The sequence below is a fragment of the Mixophyes fleayi genome, chromosome 1 (genome assembly GCF_038048845.1).
Source record: "Mixophyes fleayi isolate aMixFle1 chromosome 1, aMixFle1.hap1, whole genome shotgun sequence".
In the NCBI taxonomy this organism is placed as follows: domain Eukaryota; kingdom Metazoa; phylum Chordata; class Amphibia; order Anura; family Limnodynastidae; genus Mixophyes; species Mixophyes fleayi.
In genome coordinates, this window is record NC_134402.1 from 420,737,641 (window position 1) to 420,758,781 (window position 21,141).

The 21,141-nt window shown below is 41.5% G+C and overlaps 1 protein-coding gene, 3 non-coding genes and 1 pseudogene across 5 annotated transcripts in view; all 5 read left to right on the top strand.

Annotated features, from left to right (window-relative positions):
- The first annotated feature begins 2,752 nt into the window (after positions 1–2,752).
- The window catches only part of SLC38A9 (solute carrier family 38 member 9), a 127,334-nt gene continuing 108,945 nt past the window's right edge, over positions 2,753–21,141 (top strand). The window contains exons 1-3 of one of the 2 annotated variants that reach the window (XM_075183529.1): positions 2,756–2,855; positions 3,280–3,329; positions 6,124–6,250. In XM_075183529.1, the coding sequence (XP_075039630.1) occupies positions 6,159–6,250 (92 nt within the window). In that variant the 5' untranslated portion in view covers positions 2,756–2,855; positions 3,280–3,329; positions 6,124–6,158. Of the gene's footprint in view, positions 2,856–3,279; positions 3,330–6,123; positions 6,251–21,141 lie in introns of both variants that reach the window. The other variant, XM_075183519.1, reaches the window with a different exon arrangement.
- LOC142137177 (U1 spliceosomal RNA) lies at positions 18,083–18,237 on the top strand (annotated as a pseudogene).
- On the top strand, positions 19,034–19,197 carry LOC142136993 (U1 spliceosomal RNA). The gene has a single exon (XR_012687658.1). It is a non-coding gene; the product is annotated as a U1 spliceosomal RNA (small nuclear RNA).
- On the top strand, positions 20,005–20,168 carry LOC142137113 (U1 spliceosomal RNA). Its single transcript, XR_012687776.1, has one exon. It is a non-coding gene; the product is annotated as a U1 spliceosomal RNA (small nuclear RNA).
- Positions 20,971–21,134, top strand: LOC142136938 (U1 spliceosomal RNA). The gene has a single exon (XR_012687606.1). It is a non-coding gene; the product is annotated as a U1 spliceosomal RNA (small nuclear RNA).

Consider the following 21,141-nt stretch of genomic DNA (forward strand, 5'->3'; position numbering starts at 1 on the left):
ATGCAGACCTGTTGAAGGTTTTTTATATATTTTATTGTGGTGCCCAGTGCCCACTCCTCTACGCAGTCCAGATACATTTATTGGTGCGAATCATACAAGTTGATGGTTTTCTTATTATATATATTGTGGTGACCCACTCCTCTACGCAGTCCAGATACATTTATTGGTGCGAATCATAAAAGTTCAGGGTTTTTAATATATATTGTGGTGACCCACTCCTCTACGCAGTCCAGGTACATTTATTGGTGCGAATCATACAAGTTGATGGTTTTCTTATTATATATATTGTGGTGACCCACTCCTCTACGCAGTCCAGGTACATTTATTGGTGCGAATCATACAAGTTGATGGTTTTTTTATTATATATATTGTGGTGACCCACTCCTCTACGCAGTCCAGATACATTTATTGGTGCGAATCATAAAAGTTGATGGTTTTTTTATTATATATATTGTGGTGACCCACTCCTCTACGCAGTCCAGGTACATTTATTGGTGTGAATCATAAAAGTTCAGGGTTTTTAATATATATTGTGGTGACCCACTCCTCTACGCAGTCCAGGTACATTTATTGGTGCGAATCATACAAGTTGATGGTTTTCTTTTTATATATATTGTGGTGACCCACTCCTCTACGCAGTCCAGATACATTTATTGGTGCGAATCATAAAAGTTCAGGGTTTTTAATATATATTGTGGTGACCCACTCCTCTACGCAGTCCAGGTACATTTATTGGTGCGAATCATACAAGTTGATGGTTTTCTTATTATATATATTGTGGTGACCCACTCCTCTACGCAGTCCAGATACATTTATTGGTGCGAATCATAAAAGTTCAGGGTTTTTAATATATATTGTGGTGACCCACTCCTCTACGCAGTCCAGGTACATTTATTGGTGCGAATCATACAAGTTGATGGTTTTCTTATTATATATATTGTGGTGACCCACTCCTCTACGCAGTCCAGGTACATTTATTGGTGCGAATCATACAAGTTGATGGTTTTTTTATTATATATATTGTGGTGACCCACTCCTCTACGCAGTCCAGATACATTTATTGGTGCGAATCATAAAAGTTGATGTTTTTTTTATTATATATATTGTGGTGACCCACTCCTCTACGCAGTCCAGATACATTTATTGGTGCGAATCATAAAAGTTCAGGGTTTTTAATATATATTGTGGTGACCCACTCCTCTACGCAGTCCAGGTACATTTATTGGTGCGAATCATACAAGTTGATGGTTTTCTTATTATATATATTGTGGTGACCCACTCCTCTACGCAGTCCAGATACATTTATTGGTGCGAATCATAAAAGTTCAGGGTTTTTAATATATATTGTGGTGACCCACTCCTCTACGCAGTCCAGGTACATTTATTGGTGCGAATCATACAAGTTGATGGTTTTCTTATTATATATATTGTGGTTACCCACTCCTCTACGCAGTCCAGATACATTTATTGGTGCGAATCATAAAAGTTCAGGGTTTTTAATATATATTGTGGTGACCCACTCCTCTACGCAGTCCAGGTACATTTATTGGTGCGAATCATACAAGTTCAGGGTTTTTAATATATATTGTGGTGACCCACTCCTCTACGCAGTCCAGGTACATTTATTGGTGCGAATCATACAAGTTGATGGTTTTCTTATTATATATATTGTGGTGACCCACTCCTCTACGCAGTCCAGAAAGATACCTTGTTGCAACGTTTTGGACTAATAACTATATTGTGAGGTGTTCAGAATACACTGTAAATTAGTGGAAATGCTTGTTATTGAATGTTATTGAGGTTACTAATAGCATAGGAGTGAAAATAAGCCCAAAAACTTGATTTTTAAACTTTTTATGTTTTTTTCCAAAAAAAATCCGAATCCAAAACCTTAAATCCGAACCGAGACCTTTCGTCAAGTGTTTTGCGAGACAAATCCGAACCCCAAAAATAATGAAAATCCGGATCCAAAACACAAAACACGAGACCTCAAAAGTCGCCGGTGCACATCCCTATTGAATAGCGGGGACAGGGATTAATGACGCGATTAAGTCCAGCGCCCGCCATTCAATGCTGTGAATTTCGGCGAATCCGGGAGGTTTGCCTACTCTTCTGCGAGTCCAAAATTTGGAAACAACCTGGGAATGCAGGTGTTGTCAGCACTTATCCTTAACACTGCATATCTGTGGGTATCTAGCAAAATGAAAACATGAGGTATTAGTTCATATTTAGATCAAAACATTTAAGCATACATGCCTACTCTCCCGTATGCTTAATGTTTTAATCAAAATATGAACTAATACCTCATGTTTTCATTTTGCTAGATACCCAGATATGCAGTGTTAAGGATAAGCTCTGACAACACCTGCCTTTTATAAGAAAAATATGGTCTGCATTAAATACACTCAAAAACTAAGCACATGTATATATAGTAGGGTTAACAAAAAAAAGTTATTTCATATTCACAATAGTTCCTCAGTATTTTTATCTATTTATATGTACTGTATGTGCTAATTCACTGTGGTTAGAGACATTACCAAAAATCCTCTAATCAGCAAGTTTCTTGCTCTTTGGATATACTAATAAGTTTGTACTCAGCAAATAACTGGACGTTTCTCCCTGACTCATCCAACCAAAACAAGCTTCGGCTTCTTCGTGTTGCATTCTGGGAGTTGTAGTGTGCAGTTTCTTCCTGGGAATAACAAACATGGAAGTCAAAAACTACGACACCCATAAACCCATTGCACGCAGCTTGCCTGTGTTCACTAGGTGCTGTATCCTGTTTTGAAACAGACAGGGCAATTACTGGATATGAGGGCAAGTCGCTTTAGAAGAGTGTGTCTCCAGTGCGAAAGGTACATGATTTACACCATATATTCAATTACTAATGTGTTATCATGCAATAAATCATTTGATTAGCACTGAAGTCTCATTACAGTTGCTTACAGTAGCCATGTCAGGGAATGTTAGTCTGATGATTCGAATCTTAAGTAAATCTACCAATTATAGTCCAAGCTGCCATTATATTAACTAATGAGCTAATTAAATACATCTTTGTTTAACCAAAAGTTCAGTTATTTAGTGCATTTTACATCTTTGTAGTAAATTACCCGTTTGACACTTAATATTATTAAAGTCTTATCTTCATGTGTTCACATTAAATTTTTAGTAATGTATGCTCGAGTTTACCCGAAACTGATGTCCAGAGTTTAAATTATTACCAAAATTAGTACTAAGAACTAATAGTCTTAACTATGTTTTTTTTTTGTAACTCACCAGCCCCACATCCACTTAAACGGTTGTTCCAAATCTCTCACTGACTGGCTCAAGTAAGTGAATACATTTTTATGGCAGAGGCAGATATCAAAACAGCTATGCTGAAGACATTAGTTTTTAAGGGCACCACTGTAACTATCTATTTGTATAGCTGCTTCCAATTGGTGGAATGAACAAAAACTTTCTGGGTTCCTACTTGGACAAATTCAAATGTAAGATTTGCTGGCGTCCACATAATTAATGAATACTGAAGGTGTTATCACTTTATTATCTGAATTTCATCACATGTTCCTAGTGAATTGATAGATTTTGGTTCGGCACATAAAATGGCTGGCCCACTGTGTGCAGGTGAACTTGTTTTGCAAAATTGGAATTTTTCCTTAAAATATGACCGGCATTCGGATTTTGAAAGAGCATTGCACTTGAGTCTGTGATATTACAGTAGCAAATGAAGGACTGCCAAGTACAGATTTTAATTTTCAGCTTGATGTTATTGTTTTCAGGTTAGCCCCCAATGTGAGCCTGAAAACATGCACTGCCATGGGGACTTAAGAAACAGATTTCAGAAAGAAAATCTGTAACACATCTGCTGAAAGGCAATAGCATTGTATTTGTAACATAGCTGTATTGGGAGGGTAGTAAATATGGTTAGTGTATTGTGCTGTCTTCCCTTGAAATTGCTGTTCAAATCCAATATCAGACTTGTACTCGCTAACAATTGAATACCCCCCAATGACTGGGACTCAACTTTACAAATCAACCCCCTCCCTTACAAAAAAATTATTGCAGAAATCTCCCATTAATAGAGCTCTACACTCAAAGTTTGACTTATTCCCCAAAAAATAACACGTGTATGAATAGAGGTCCTTTACATAGTCTCAAAATAATAATAAAAATTGTTAAATGAATTTCCTATATTGTCCTGCATCATATTTACAGCATTAAACTGGTAACACTGGGGCTGATTATGACAGGATCAGTGTGCAATATGACCATACACAAAAGTGACCGAAATGGAAGATGACCACACACAAGCTGATAAATTCATTTAACAACTCTCCCAGTGATAAACTGTATGGATTATCGTCAATGTCATGATAGTTTCAGGGTGGATGTCTAATTTTGCTGTTGATATTGTGGTCTGTGTCTCAGCCTTTGCTGATGGAACAGTCATTATGAAATACGTAAGAGCAGATATTTCTGTTCTCTATGTTTAGAGCAACCAATCTATTTTATACAGTGCTCACACCTTACAACACAGGCCAAAACTGGTATTACAAGAAGGGTGGCTTAATGTAAAGGATGATAAAAAGTTAATGCACTTTGCATTGCCACTAGTTTGTTTCTGGACACAGGGGTATAGTATGAAGTGGTAGCGTTATATTTTTATCTATTAAAACTGTAAACAGATAAAAGTGTTCTCCACAGAAAATTTTGCCAGCCAGATGGCTTTAAGAAGCAGCGGGAGTGGGGGCAGTTGTAATACTTAGCAATAATAGTGAAAATGTTGGCGGTTATTGCCCACAACTGCCAGGAGTGGTCAGACTGGTGGTCAGTGGTCTAACACACACTGCTCGCTGTAGTGCTCACATAGTGCCTGCCATAATTGGAGAAACAATGGTTTATTCTATTATTACAGGACTATGTTTAGCTCCAAGAGCCGGATGGCAAGAAAAAAACACCTGGTTGGAGAACCCAGGAGATAGGTGCTGGAGAGAAAACTGGATAAATAATTCAAAATAAAAAGTTTTTACCTAGGTTTGTAGGATGAACAATGAACATTCAAAAAGTATGGCAGTAGTGAGTGTACAACTAAGGACCTTCTGCACACTCTCCTCTTCTGCAATATGGTTTAAAATATAGAACAGCATTTGCATAGGCATTTTCTGCATTGTTTGCAAACCTGCACCATATTTATTCTTGTAGATAGGCGTCTCAATAGTCATTTTGTAAACAGGACAATTCTGAGCTGGTGTAGAATGCAGAGTCCTCTATTTTTGTCCTCTTCCTCCTGTTTACTTTTGCCTTTAGCTTCCCAGCCTCTTTTCTCCAACTCGAGACTTGACTCCTGCCCATGTCTCTCCTCTACTCCTTTACCTTCACATCCCCATCACTGCATTGATCCTGTTAGTGGCGCCCACACTACTGGGCACAGGTTCAGCCTCCTTTAGTTCACTCCCCACCTCACTCCTTCCCTTCCCATTTTATCTTTGCTCTGGAACTCACTTTTACCTTTTTGCCCTGTGCACCTGTTCTCAGCTGAGTTTGTACTTGTTGCACTTTGTTTTTGTACTGCCCTGTACTGTTTTGTTCCATGCTCTATGTATGGCGCTGCGGACCCTTTGTAGCGCCTCATAAATAAAAAATGATGATGATAATAATGCATGTACACATGTTCTGTTTTAAAGTGCCTATGCAAACAGTTATATGTAGCAAATATATATATGTTTATTAATCTGCTTTTGGCTTTGCATTTCATAAAAACAAAAAGAACATCTTTTTTTTTTTCGTTTAAGTTTTGTGGGTATTTAAAATTGACTGTAGTAATACCCTGACTAAGTTAAGGTGAGTCAGTCTACGTGAATACTCTTTGTTAAAGGTATTAATAATGTCCTGCATTACTTTATTTGTCCAGTCTCTCCTCTTGCAACACTTGTAGAACAAGCTTTTAAATACACTCCCCTGCATAAACAAGTGAATCCATCTAATTTATTGGTCGACTAATTATCAGGGTTATCCATATATATGGAGTGGGGCTACATTAGTTTGTATGATCATATTTACTGTTCTTGAGGAACCGGTTTGGAATTTTAAATAAAAACCTAAACTTTTCTCATTTCTTTGCAGTTTCGTTGCATTTCAGAGCTAAAGAAGAACAAAGTATGGATGGAGACGAGAGCCCTCTACTTTACCCTTCATTGTTTGAAGACTGTGCAAAGAATCATTTTAGTGCTGCCGATGCCAGGGCCAGGAGGTAGGACTGTCATTCAATATACTGATTTGTTGAAGTGGTATTTCTGAAATCCTTTTGCATTCAAAAATCACATTTTCTTTATTAATCCTCTAATATAATCTGCTGTTGTCAATATTCTGATGTTCTGACTACAAGTTGTTCTTTTCTTGCTCACTTCAAATCTGTTTACACAGTAGGAGCAGTTGTTTTTTTTCGGCTGTCAAATTCTATTTCTATGCTTTCTACACGGAGATGCAGGCAAAAAACAATACAATGTGTTCTGATCCAAATGAAATACACCTAATAACGAAGACAGAAATGCTTTACTCTAATTGTTCGTTGTTTAAATAGCATATTATGCATTCAGGAAAACACAGTAAAAAAATAAAAAGTTTTTTGTAGCATGTATTGCAGAAAACAGACCACTATATTTACCATCCAAGTCAGTGGCATTCACTGAGACATGGCACTAAGCAGTGAACAACCACAGACAAATTTTCTTAGTAGATTGGGCTGCAATCAATGAATGGTAAGATAGTACCATTCACACCCCCACTACCTGGTAGCAAAAATAAATTGTTTTCTTTTGGGGTGGGAGGGGAGTGTTGTTGTCCAATTTCACAAAAAGCGTTTTGGAAGTAAAGGAAATTATGTTGGAAAAGTGAATGTGTTACAAATGTAAGTTATTTTGAATGCTTGAATTGGGCTGGTGTTGGAATTTGGTCTTAATTTCTAATAATCTAATGCTGGATTTGAGACTGTGTGTTGTAGAAACATTCTGCTCAACATTGTATTGCAGATATACTGCTGTTTTCATAATAATATGGCTGTTAGGTGGAGCCCTTTCATTGGAAATTATGGTTGATGATTATACAAATAAGATAAAAACAATTTCAGTGGTAAATGGATTTTTTTTACTTGCCAAATGCTGAGCACACATGGAATGGAGTATGTCAGGGATGTCCGACTCTGCTGGCTCCCTGATCTAATAACTTCTCTAATAATCAAACAGTCAAACAATATATCTCCTGTATTTTGTCAGGAAGCCGCTCCTGACCAACTTTACCGCACTAGTGACTTGGAAGTTTACTGTATGGGGGGGGCCCAGGATTCCAACTTAAACCTTGCACTTACCTATCCCTTAGGTTACAGATTTAACAGGTCCCTTCCCCAGCACAGACACACACTTCCACACCTCTCACACAGTTAGGATCTGCCACCATCTACATATGATAGTTAAGAGAGTTAACACTTCCCACACTGGTTTTTAAAGACTTAACACAGCCCAGAAATCGACCTCTTCTAAACAGGCAGTGAATTCGTTTAGAGCAATAAGGACAGCACGTATCACATTTTTAGATTTAATAAACAAAACCATACAATGCTTACAGTTTATTAAAACAATTAATAAAAGGTGATAAATATACAGTCATGGCCAAAAGTTTTGAGAATGACACACAAGTATTGGTTTTGACAAAGTTTGCTACTTCAGTGTTTAGATTTTCTTTGTCAGATGTTGCTATGGTATACTGAAGTAAAATTACAAGCACTTGCAAAGAATCAATATACGAGTGTTGACTTTTTTTGAAGACCTCTGCAGTTCTCCCTGGTATGCTGTCAATCAACTTCTGGGCCACATACTGACTGATGGCTGCCCATTCTTGCCTAATCAATGCTTGGAGTTTGTCGGAACTTGTGGGTTTTTGTTTGTCCACCTGCCTTGTGAGGTTTGACCACAAGTTCTCAATGGGATTGAGGTCTGGGAAGTTTCCTGGCCATGGACCCAAAATTTTGATGTTTTGATCCCCAAGCCACTTGGTTATCACTTTTGCCTTATGGCAAGGTGCTCCATCATGCTGGAAAAGGCATTGTTCATCACCGAACTGTTCTTGGATGGTTGGAGAAGTTGGTCTTGGAGGATTTTTTGGTACCATTCTTTATTCATGGCTGTGTTCTTAGGCAAAATTGTGAGTGAGTCCACTCCCTTGGCTGAGAAGCAACCACACACATGAATGCTTTCAGGATGCTTTACTGTTGCCATGACACAGGACTGATGATAGCGCTCAATCTTTCCTTCTCTGGACAAGCATTTTTTTCAGATGCCCCAAACAATCTGGAAGGGGATTCATCAGAGAAAATGACTTTACCCCAGTCCTCATCAGTACAATCTCTGTACCTTTTGCAGAATATCAGTCTGTCCATGATGTTTTTCCTGGAGAGAAGTGGCTTCTTTGCTGGCCTTGTTGACACCAGGCCATCCTCCAAAAGTCCTTGCCTCACTGTACGTGCAGATGCATTCTCACTTGCCTGCTGCCATTCCTGAACAAGCTCTGCACTGGAGGTGCCCCCATCCCGCAGCTGAATCAACTTTTTTTTATAAAACATTTTTATTTGTAGTTTTCAATTACAGAAACATTGAGTGAACGTCACCCACAAACAAAGTTACATATGACAGAGATGTGTTACATAAAGATGTTCAGTATATTACGTACGGTCACGCAACATAAGTTGCTTGCACAAAAAATCCCAGATGGTTAATGATGTTGAGAGCTTGAAGAACTGAGCTTTAGTAACAGAGTTAATAGGGTCCTGAGAATAAAGATCTGTATAAAACTTATGTAAAATGTATTTCTTTCCCATCCGTAGATAAAGAGCCAGCGCTGTTTTTCAACGCTGCAATAACTGTTGGGCTCTTTAGATAGCAGATGGCTGTTTTAATCCCGTGTTTATAGAACTGGAATATAGAAGCCTGAGAAGTTCTATCTACTACTTGAGCGATTTAAATTGTTAAATTGCGTTTGTTTTTGATTATATAAAAGTTTGTTCAGAGGAGAAGGATTATTTTTCATGTTTTGATATGCCGATGTCAGGTCTCTTTGCGTGTCTAGATATAATTTAGTGTGTGATTTTATATTTTGACTCGTGTAAGAAATGATACAGCCTCTAAGCACCGCCTTGGCAGTCTGCCAAAATAAAGCTGGGTCAGATTGATGATTTTCATTATTAAATAAAAAATCATGGCAGGCTGCAATAAGCATATTTTGCAGTGATAAAGAATTAGATAAATAATTCGGAAATTTCCTTTGTCTATGTGTACCTATTTTATGCGGGTTAACTATCTCTGTCCACAACATGGTCAGATAAGGAGATGGTGTCTATGCCTGTGCCACCAAGGATGGATAGGAGAGATTGAGAAACCAACATGTAATCAGTTCGGGATAATGTGCCATGCGCTGCCGAAAGACAAGAATATTCCTTTAAAGTGGGGTTTAGTAAGCGCCAGTAGTCAATCAAGTGCAACTGGTCAGTGATATATTTGATGCCTACTTTGGCAGTTTGGGTGGTTGGTGGTCCTGTGCAGATGCCCCCTTCCTATCCATGACTGTGGATGCAACAATATTGAGGTCTCCGCCCATTATTATGTTGGAGTCTAGATAAGGGTATAGTTTTGAGACAATGTTAAGAAATAATTGTTTATCCCATTTGTTGGGTGCATACAAATTACACACCGTAAGCCTGGAACCATTAATAGTGACGTCAATGATTATCTATCGACCTTTGGGGTCTTGAATCTGTGAATGAATTACATACGGAATACCTTTCCTTAACAAAATAGCCACTCCACATGATTTAGAAGTGAAAGAGTAGTAGGCAATTATCTTATATTGTAATAGACTGTTTTTCATGTTCTTTATCTACCAGATCTGTCTCCTGAAGTAGGGTGACATCAGCCCTCTGTTTTTTCAGAGATGTGAGAAGTTTTTTCCGTTTCACGGGAGAGTGGATGCCACCCATGTTCCATGAACACACTTTTAGTCTATTTCTGGAGAGAGCAGACATAGCCTAACTAGCTATAGTCAAGCATTACATAAGATTTAACAGGTATAGCAATGTACTTCACCCTCGAGTCTTGGAAATACACCAAATACACCCCCCCACCACCACCACCCCATCTGCTCAAATGTATATGCAAAGAGAGAAGTTGTTTCATAGAACAATCCACATTCTTTTGCAAGCTAACAGTAAGAAAAATAATAATAAACATAAAATAACAAAGGAGACAAGCTCCTTAAGCATTTTCGCTTAGTTGAAGATCCAGCAAGCTGGATAAAAGCCCTTTGTCTACTAAGACTTTCAACCCCTTTAGGGTCTCGGCAATATTTAAAATTTACGAGTTAGAGAAAAATATAATAACAATATTGAACTTCATAGGTAGAGTCATCATGCCATCAATTTTAGGTGTATGAAAATATGGATAAGGATTAGGGGAACATAATCTCATCATATTTAAGATAAGTCATATCAATCGTATAGAGATGAGATAATTATAGCAAATACATATCTTAATTCAGCATCTGTTGAATGATTCATGCATCAGAATAAGGGATTTAGAGCAATCAATTAGAAGCCTTGAAGGAATTACGACAAACAGTCAATATAGTAGGCTTCACGTCAGTCATAAACATCTTACCTGCACAAAGAATATAAGTGCAGAGAGAAGAGAGGACAACGAAGAGGAGGCTAGATGACTAGACGAGAAGAGGAAAAAGGGAAATTGGTGAAAAGAGATTCTGAGAAAACAACATGTGTGATTAGATTCATGAAACTGATCAGGCTGAGGTATTGGCGTTGCGGTCTCTTCATCTTCTTCTTCTAGAAATCTCTGAGCTTCGGCAGGTGAGGTGAAATCTTGGAAGATATTACCAGAGAATAAACGCAGTCTGGCCGGGTAAATTAACGCAAACTTTCTTTTACATTGAGTTAAGGAAGAGCATAAGGGGGAAAAGTCTTTTCGTGCCTTTGAGACTTCTACAGAGAAGTCTTGAAAAAGATAGAGATAAATTTAAATATTACAGCCCTTGGACGTGCTGTGGTGTCTTCTCTTGATGAGCCCAAACTGTGGGCTCGCTCTATCGCAATAGGGCCTGAAGCTTCAGGTATTTTAAGTAGAGTAGGTAGTGTAGTAGACACAAAGAATGCTTGGCTTTTAACTGATTCACGTAGTCCAATAATCCGTAAATTGTTTCTGCGTGAGCGATTCTCTAAGTCATCAACTTTGTTCCAAAGCTGGTGACGTGCTTTTGTAAGAGATAAGACTTGTTCTTTAAGGTCTGTAACTTCTTGAAAGAGTACGTCAATCAGGGCCTCATTTGTTTGTGATCTCTGGGAATTCTGCGCCACTTGTTCTTTTAATTCCTGGATAGTAGCAAAAAATGTGTTTTGACTATTCTGCAAGCAATGGTTCCATAGTTTACTTGATTGCCCTCACAACCTCTACATAAGAGACCGGACTTGCAGGGGAGTTGCTCGTATTTGCGCTAGATTGAGTATCATCTTTTTTTATTCAAGTTTGATGAGGTATTGTTGGAATCTGTCAGTTTTTTTCTCGTTCCTCACTATTTGAGGTTTAGCAGTGACAACTTTCTCCGTGTTTATTGACATGTAGAGATTTTTTTAATTTTTTTTTTAACGGAGTGAACCTTTTACAAGACTGGAATGGTATTCATTCAAAAAGTATGAGTTCAGTGCATATCGCTAAGACCGCAACAGGGGTTGGAGGGGCGGCCTTTTGTTTACATGAGTATCTGACAGTTATAATGTTAGTGGTTTACGTTTTGATGATATACTGAATCAAGGTTATATCAGGTATATGTAATATACAACTTAAGCACTAGATGGTAGCAGCGATCCAGATGAAGAAGAATGTGGTATAAATTTTGGCCAAAAGATGGCAGTAAAACACTTCAGTGATAAATATCGCTTCTTCATGGAGAATTAAAATGAATGCCACCAACTTTTGTAATTATGAAATCGGTGTGTGAAGTATTTTAGGAGCCCAAATTCTTCCAAGTAGCTTTGATAGCTGATAGTATAAAGGGAATGGTAGGATCCATATGGCTTTCAATTTGCAGTGAGGAGGGATTTATCAAGGTACATAGGAAGGACACCAAGATAGCAGTGTGAAATGTACCTGCGCACAGCACCAGCTTCCAGTAGCCCACCTGTGATCCCAACCTGAAGCGACAGTATGCCAGGAGATCTTATTCTCAGAGGACTCCCACTTCTCAGCAGGGGAATTGAGCCTTGCGTTCCACACGCCAGGGACAGGTAATAGAATCTATGAGGAGCTCAGCGCTTGGCTGCAGGCAGAGACAAGCGAAGGGCCGCCCGTATAGGAGAACTGCGGCGCACAACAGGGAGTCGCTTCTGCTCGTCCTACTCCTTCCACTGCCCAACAGGTAAGGTAGATAAGGCCCTGGGTGTAGGTGGCAGCTTTGTGTTCTTGTGGCAATCGCTTGTCGATTGTGCCGGCAGAAACTGGTGCCGTGGTTAAAATGGCGGCGCTGACACAGGACCTGCCTCAAAACTCCATTATATTATACTTTCTGTCACAAACAGCACTCACCTGAGCCTGCCTGACGCGTGTGTGACACAGAGTTAACCCAAAAAAAAAACCACCTGGTCTGTCGGAATTGATTAAATCCGTCCCTATCTAGGCCCCACACTAGCTTTGTGGTACCAACTATTATGCCACCACCAAGGTTGTTTTTATGAAGAGCTGACACTCTTATTTAGGAAGCCTTCGGTTCTCCCTAGAATTAATCTAGCACAATTTACTTTAATCAGAGTTAACATAAACCACCAAATGTTCTCCTCATTTCAATTATGTAGCGTCTTGACCAAACTGTAGCGGGAATTCGTAAGAACTGAGACTTGAACTTATTAAGTGTAATTTAATATGGAAACTACATCCACAATGTTTAAGATAAAACAGTTCATAAAAGGCACCCAAATATAACGCAGTTTCTTATAAAATAAAAGGGATAAAACACAGAATTGATAACTCACTTATAATCAAGTTTCTGGTGCTGGGAGAAGCAGGAAAAATGGGACCCTCTTCAATCAGATTGACTCCCCAAAAGTGAATGAAAAACTGACATTTACACTACAGTTGTAAAACCAAACTGCAGGGCCCACAGCCCCCCTTCCTGGGAGGTCAGAACCAACAGGTCTGTAGAATGCAAATTAGGGTTTTTATAACTCTGCTGGAGAAACACCTTTTAAGTTATGTTTTTGCTACCCTGGCCTAACTTTATGACTTACAAACATGAATTTACCTCCACACAACAGGTCATAAGTTCCCCTTCTCTGCATATCACACATGCCTCTGGTAAGTATGGAGAAAATGATATGATAGTTTCCTGTGACCCTATTCAGCTTGAATTTGTCATTCACATATAACCTTGTCTCTGCAGTCGGCATGTCTGGGGCCTCCCAAACATATGTTAGATTTCATTGTCTTGAAAGAGATATCTTCAAAGGCTTTCACATTTGCGACCTGCCATAAATGATACAAGGTGTTACAATGGATCCAGGCTTTTATCTACCAGCCCCCTCTGTGTAATTTAACATAAACAAAAAGACTTGATCTAAACAGCTTCTCTGAGCCATGTCACATTATTTCTAGGAAGTAATTCACATACACATATTTGCATATTTATATGCCTAAAAATTAGCTTGCACATGACACCTTCCCTTTTTCTCTTTCTTTGGAATCCCCCTGGATGATTCGGTGGCTTGTGGAAAAGGGGTTATAAGAGCTCTCTCAGGGTTGGCAAAGATTTTCGCTCCAAATTTCCGGGGGGACCTAATGAAAGAAGTTGTGAGTTTCTAGGTAAAACAAATCCAGAAATGAGACAAACTGGGGAGGCTGTGTTGTTACCGCAATCTGATAATGGAAGAAAAATCTGTATATTGCTTTCCATTATCCAGATGTGGGGAAGTTGAGTTTTCCAGGGACAGAGTATCTAAAAGACACGTCCAGCCATCTTGGATGCCAGGCCATGCCCACAGCTGAATCAACTTTAAGAGACGGTCCTAGCGCTTGTTGGACCTTTTTTGGCGCCCTTCACATCTATTGAACCTCTCTCCTTGAAGTTCTTGATGATCCGATAAATGGTTGATTTAGGTGCAGTCTAATATCCAGCAATATCCTTGCCTGTGAAGCCCTTTTTGTGCAAAGCAATGATGACTGCACGTGTTTTCTTGCAGGTAACCATGGTTAACAGAGGAAGAACAATGGCTTCAAGCACCACCCTCCTTTTAAAACTTCCAGTCTGTTATTCTAACTCAATTAGCATAATAGAGTGATCTCCAACCTTGTCCTCGTCAACACTCTCACCTGTGTTGGCGAGAGAATCACTGACCTGATGTCAGCTTGTCCTTTTGTGGCAAGGCTGAAATGCAGTGGAAATGTTGTTTTTGGGACAAAGTTCATTGTCATGACAAAGAGGGACTTTGAAATCAATTGCTATTCATCTGATCACTCTTCATGACATTCTGGAGTATATGCAAATTGCCGTCATAAAAACTGAGGCAGCAGACTTTATGAAAAATATTTGTGTCATTCTCAAAACTTGTGGCCATGACTGTACAGCAAAACAGATTTAAAAATAAAACTGACAAAGTTTGAGACTATAAACTTACATACAAGTTGTATAGTCTGTGCCAAGGGAAATTGGCTTGGAAATGGACAGTGTTGATTAATTTTCCAAACGTTTGACAATTTCTTGTAAGTAGTTTGATTTTATAAAGACACACACTTTGTAATATTTTCCCTCCTACTGGGTTTGGTCTCCAGAGGAGGCCTGTGACACAGTTTACAACCACAATTTACATCTTCCCTGTTTTAATACCCAATGCTAAAATGTAATATATCTTTTTGTAGGGAGTGTCACATAGACCCAAATTTATCATTAATAAATCCAATACAAATTTACCAATCTTCTGATACCAAACAGCAATAGGTCAGGTATGTATTAGATGAGCTGATACTAATTTCCTCTCATTCCCTACATGACAGACTGCTTCATTCGACGTAAGGTTTGCTCTTCCGCATCCTATTTATGAATGTGTTTGATTACTAATTGTATTGATTGTAAGTGGTATGTCAGAAATTAAGTTATATTTGTCTATATAGAATATTGAAAGCCATGGTCACACAGCTCATGTCTCTTTGTGTGCGGCTCCTGCTAGGAACAGCTCCCTAACATCTGCTCAGGTTCCAAAACCCACTTCTATACCAGAACATGGCTCACCCCCGGGGGTCTTTGAAGCTTCTCAGTTTCCCCTATAGTTGACAATGTTATCTATAAAATGTGAGGCCAGTACATCTGACCTCACATTTTAGAGTTAGGTCATTAACCCTGTTAAAACAGTCTTTGCTATGAAGTCTACATTACCTCCTAGCTTACAAAATGGATTCATTTGCTATACAGTATTTACAATGCAGTCCCTTATGATTGCTTTATTCACCACAATTTTATTATTTGTTAATCCTTCTAACAGTAATTCCTCCCTGTTCACTACAGAGTATATTAATTTCCCAACCCTGGCACTCCAGATTCACCTGCTGCCTTCAGAAGTGCACGCATGCTGCTGAACGCCTCTGGAGGAAATCTTGCTCCCTGGCTGACTTCCTTCATTTTACATTTATTCTCTCCTCACTCTGCTCTGCCCTCTCTCTCGCTAAACAATCTTACTTTAAGTAACTAATTTCTTCTCAGTCCTCTAGTCATCGCCGCCTCTTTGCCTCATTCAACACGCTCTCCCTCTCCGCTACCGACTTCGACACCTTTTTGTCCTCCAAAATCGATGCCATCAGCCTCAAAATCTCCTCCTTCAATCCGTCTCCCGCCACCCTCATCGCTCTACCTTGCTCCAACAACCAGCTCTGGTGCGCCTTCCGCCCTACTTCGTGTGAAGAAGTTCACTCCCTTATTCTTTACTCTCACCTGTCTACCTGTCTCCTTGATTCCATCCCCTCTCACCTCCTTTTCTCTTTCTCCCCCACTGACTGCTCTTACCTAGCACACCTCTTCAACCTGTCACTCTGCTCCGACATAATCTCCTTTTTATTTAAACATACCCTGATCTCTCCCATCCTCATAAAGCCCAATCTCAATCCCACCTCACTTGCTAACTATTGCCCCATTTCACTTCTCCCCTATGCCTCTAAATTGCTTGAGTAAATTGTCTGCAACAGCCTTACCAGACACCTCTCAGACAATTCCCTTCTCGACCCTCTCCAATCTTGTTTCCGCTCCTTACACTCCACTGAAACCTCCGTAGCCAAAGTTACATATAATCTTCTATCGGCAAAATCCAGGGGTCACTTCTCCCTACTCATCCTACTAGACCTGTCCGCAGACTTTGACGTGGGGGACGACCCCCTCCTGTTGCAAACCCTTCTCTCTCTCGGCCTCTCTGGCTCGGTCCTCACCTGGTTGACCTCATACCTCGCTAACCGTTCCTTCTCTGTATCTACGACTGGTTCTTCCTCCACCACCTCCTCCCTGTAGTAGACCCTCAAGGCTCTGTTCTTGGCCCTCTACTCTTTTCGCTCTATACTACCTCCCTGGGTGCTCTCATCTCTTCCTTTGGTCTTCAGCATCTCCTTTATGCTGATGATATTCAACTCTACTCCTCTTCTCCTGATCTCCGCCCAACCCCACCCCTCTCTTGCTTATCTGACTGCCTCTCCGTCATCTCCTCTTTCTCAAAATTAACATTGTTAAAACTGAACCCATTGTCTTCCCTCCTTCTAAATTCTCCTCCCACATTGACCTCTCCATCACTGTTAACAACACCACCATCTCCTCTGTCCCCCAACTCTGCTGCATGGGCATCATCCTCGACTCTCCTCTCTCTTTTGCCCCCCACATTCAGTTCCTTGCTCAATCCTGTCACTTAGAACTGCGAAACATTGCCCGCATCCGGCCCTTCTTTTCTCAGCATGCCACCTAAACCATTATTCAAACTCTCATCATCTCCCGTCTGAGTACTGTAACCTTCTCCTTCTCTGGAGCTCCTTAATGAGCTCCAGAGAACAGCAAGGAGACATTCACTGCTTAGTGGTAGTTGAAGTCAGGCTGGTGTTGAGATCTAGATCTCTGCCCCTGAAAGGAGTGGGTCAATTGGTCACTGGAGTACTGCCTTTGTCCTGAACTAATTTCTCTAGGGAGAGCTATGATCTTCTCTGTCTGGGGAGCTGTTTGTCTGCAAAAGCAGAGTGGCGGTGACTCAGGACCACTGCCTTGCTGGTAGACAGAAGTTTGGATAGACAGCACACCCTGAGAGTGGCTAGGAAACTGGTTAGGTGTTTTCATTGTACCCTATATATTGTCTGTGCCAGACCGTAGTGCTATTTGTTGCAGGTTTTTATTTAAATATGTTTATTGCTGTTTGTGCTACCATTTTGTTAAATAAACCAATTTATTTTAATTTGGATATTTTCTTGTTTTATTTTGAACCTTGGATAAGTACCGGGTAGGCCAGCTGTGTGGCACAGAGCAATACATTAACCCAGTGTCATCGCACAATAAATCAGCATTCAGTATGTGATCTGCTTTGTAGGTGTTAGGATAACTGAAAATATCACTATAGGCAGTTAATGTCTTTTGTCCCCCAATGCAATAAATTATTTAGGTAATATTAAATAGTAATAAATAATAGAATACAATATGAATGAACCTCTTGGTATAGTTTAGTGACAAACCAAATTGTGTACTTAATATTGGACTCCTGTTATAAGTCTCATTGATTTTGGCTATGGAAATCTGGCATGCTGTATGATTATTATGTCAAACATTTGAGGTGATAAATTAATAGGGCAGTACTTGATGCATAGCAGATGTCATATCATATGTCTTGTATTGTGCTGTAAACTATGACTGACTTATGTTTTGTGGTGTATTGTGTTTTGCGGCCCATTACACTTGAATGTAATGTCTTTGTCTTTTTTTTCTATATTTTAATGCAAATAAAGTATATATTTTTCCACCAAAAGGCAAGATACTAGGGAGATAACATGGTCACGAAGGTGGTTCTCCCAGGGCGAGGCTCATCCATTGCACTCCGGGTGTGCTGACCCCTGCGATTTCCCCAAATGCGGGAAACTCGACTGCATAATTTGTGGTAGTGGGGGACTGCGTTCGCGCTTTCCCCTGATCATCTCTGGTAAAAGTCAGCTTTGTTTGTGTCTTGTCTTTTTATTTTGAACAAGAAAACCTTTGCCGTGTTTAAAATGTTTATTCTTTATTCCTCTGTGCCATCTGCGCAGACCGTGTCCTTTTCAGCTGTGTTGGTAGCAGTACATTTCCCTCAGCTCAGACCTCTGTCCTGATCTCTCCTGTGGGCTTGCTGCATGCTTTCTTCTCGTGCTTTGCATGCACAACCCATAGATGGCAGTGCAGGACCCACACTCTTTCACTTGCTTTGCAAAGCAGGCCTGGATGGGAGCTGTTGCACAGTCCAGCTGCTGTAAAAGGGAAAAAGAGAAAAAAAAAAAAAACAAGAAAAAATCGGCTTCAAGTGCTGTAGCTATGACAGACCACCCATGAGCCCCCCCCCACCACACGGGGAGGTCAGGGGCTGGGAGTCATCAAGGCAGCACCTGAGAGAGCACGCTGTGCCCCTCGCCTCGGCCAGTCGTAGGGGCAGAGTGTACTGTCTGTCCCTTTTCACGCGCAGCCGACAGTTGGGGCCAACTTTGGCCGACTGCTTGGATGATATCACCGTATGCAAATCTTATCTGCTGCAGTATACCCTGGGAGTGCTTGTACTTGTGCGTGCAGTTTGAAGTTTGGGGTGCTTCGGAGCACCCTTCCGCTCCACGTACAGAGCTGTGGCTTTTCTGCAGTTGTCGCCCCCAGCCGAGGGTTAATTTGCGCTGCATGAGGAAAACCTCCTTCACTTGACGGGGGTGTGCCCGAGCAGCGGCCTTGCAGGGCCCTAGTCCAACTCATACTTACCTGGCAGGGGAGATACCATGATCACGAAGGTGGTTCTCCCAGGGCGAGGCTCATCCATTGCACTCCGGGTGTGCTGACCCCTGCGATTTCCCCAAATGCGGGAAACTCGACTGCATAATTTGTGGTAGTGGGGGACTGCGTTCGCGCTTTCCCCTGATCATCTCTGGTAAAAGTCAGCTTTGTTTGTGTCTTGTCTTTTTATTTTGAACAAGAAAACCTTTGCCGTGTTTAAAATGTTTATTCTTTATTCCTCTGTGCCATCTGCGCAGACCGTGTCCTTTTCAGCTGTGTTGGTAGCAGTACATTTCCCTCAGCTCAGACCTCTGTCCTGATCTCTCCTGTGGGCTTGCTGCATGCTTTCTTCTCGTGCTTTGCATGCACAACCCATAGATGGCAGTGCAGGACCCACACTCTTTCACTTGCTTTGCAAAGCAGGCCTGGATGGGAGCTGTTGCACAGTCCAGCTGCTGTAAAAGGGAAAAAGAGAAAAAAAAAAAAGACAAGAAAAAAATCGGCTTCAAGTGCTGTAGCTATGACAGACCACCCCTGAGCCCCCCCCCCTCCCCCCCCACCACACGGGGAGGTCAGGGGCTGGGAGTCATCAAGGTAGCACCTGAGAGAGCACGCTGTGCCCCTCGCCTCGGCCAGTCGTAGGGGCAGAGTGTACTGTCTGTCCCTTTTCACGCGCAGCCGACAGTTGGGGCCAACTTTGGCCGACTGCTTGGATGATATCACCGTATGCAAATCTTATCTGCTGCAGTATACCCTGGGAGTGCTTGTACTTGTGTGTGCAGTTTGAAGTTTGGGGTGCTTCGGAGCACCCTTCCGCTCCACGTACAGAGCTGTGGCTTTTCTGCAGTTGTCGCCCCCAGCCGAGGGTTAATTTGCGCCGCATGAGGAAAACCTCCTTCACTTGACGGGGGTGTGCCCGAGCAGCGGCCTTCCAGGGCCCTAGTCCAACTCATACTTACCTGGCAGGGGAGATACCATGATCACGAAGGTGGTTCTCCCAGGGCAAGGCTCATCCATTGCACTCCGGGTGTGCTGACCCCTGCGATTTCCCCAAATGCGGGAAACTCGACTGCATAATTTGTGGTAGTGGGGGACTGCGTTCGCGCTTTCCCCTGATCATCTCTGGTAAAAGTCAGCTTTGTTTGTGTCTTGTCTTTTTATTTTGAACAAGAAAACCTTTGCCGTGTTTAAAATGTTTATTCTTTATTCCTCTGTGCCATCTGCGCAGACCGTATCCTTTTCAGCTGTGTTGGTAGCAGTACATTTCCCTCAGCTCAGACCTCTGTCCTGATCTCTCCTGTGGGCTTGCTGCATGCTTTCTTCTCGTGCTTTGCATGCACAACCCATAGATGGCAGTGCAGGACCCACACTCTTTCACTTGCTTTGCAAAGCAGGCCTGGATGGGAGCTGTTGCACAGTCCAGCTGCTGTAAAAGGGAAAAAGAGAAAAAAAGACAAGAAAAAATCGGCTTCAAGTGCTGTAGCTATGACAGACCACCCCTGAGCCCCCCCCCCTCCCCCCCCCACCACACGGGGAGGTCAGGGGCTGGGAGTCATCAAGGCAGCACCTGAGAGAGCACGCTGTGCCCCTCGCCTCGGCCAGTCGTAGGGGCAGAGTGTACTGTCTGTCCCTTTTCACGCGCAGCCGACAGTTGGGGCCAACTTTGGCCGACTGCTTGGATGATATCACCGTATGCAAATCTTATCTGCTGCAGTATACCCTGGGAGTGCTTGTACTTGTGCGTGCAGTTTGAAGTCTGGGGTGCTTCGGAGCACCCTTCCGCTCCACGTACAGAGCTGTGGCTTTTCTGCAGTTGTCGCCCCCAGCCGAGGGTTAATTTGCGCCGCATGAGGAAAACCTCCTTCACTTGACGGGGGTGTGCCCGAGCAGCGGCCTTGCAGGGCCCTAGTCCAACTCATACTTACCTGGCAGGGGAGATACCATGATCACGAAGGTGGTTCTCCCAGGGCGAGGCTCATCCATTGCACTCCGGGTGTGCTGACCCCTGCGATTTCCCCAAATGTGGGAAACTCGACTGCATAATTTGTGGTAGTGGGGGACTGCGTTCGCGCTTTCCCCTGATCATCT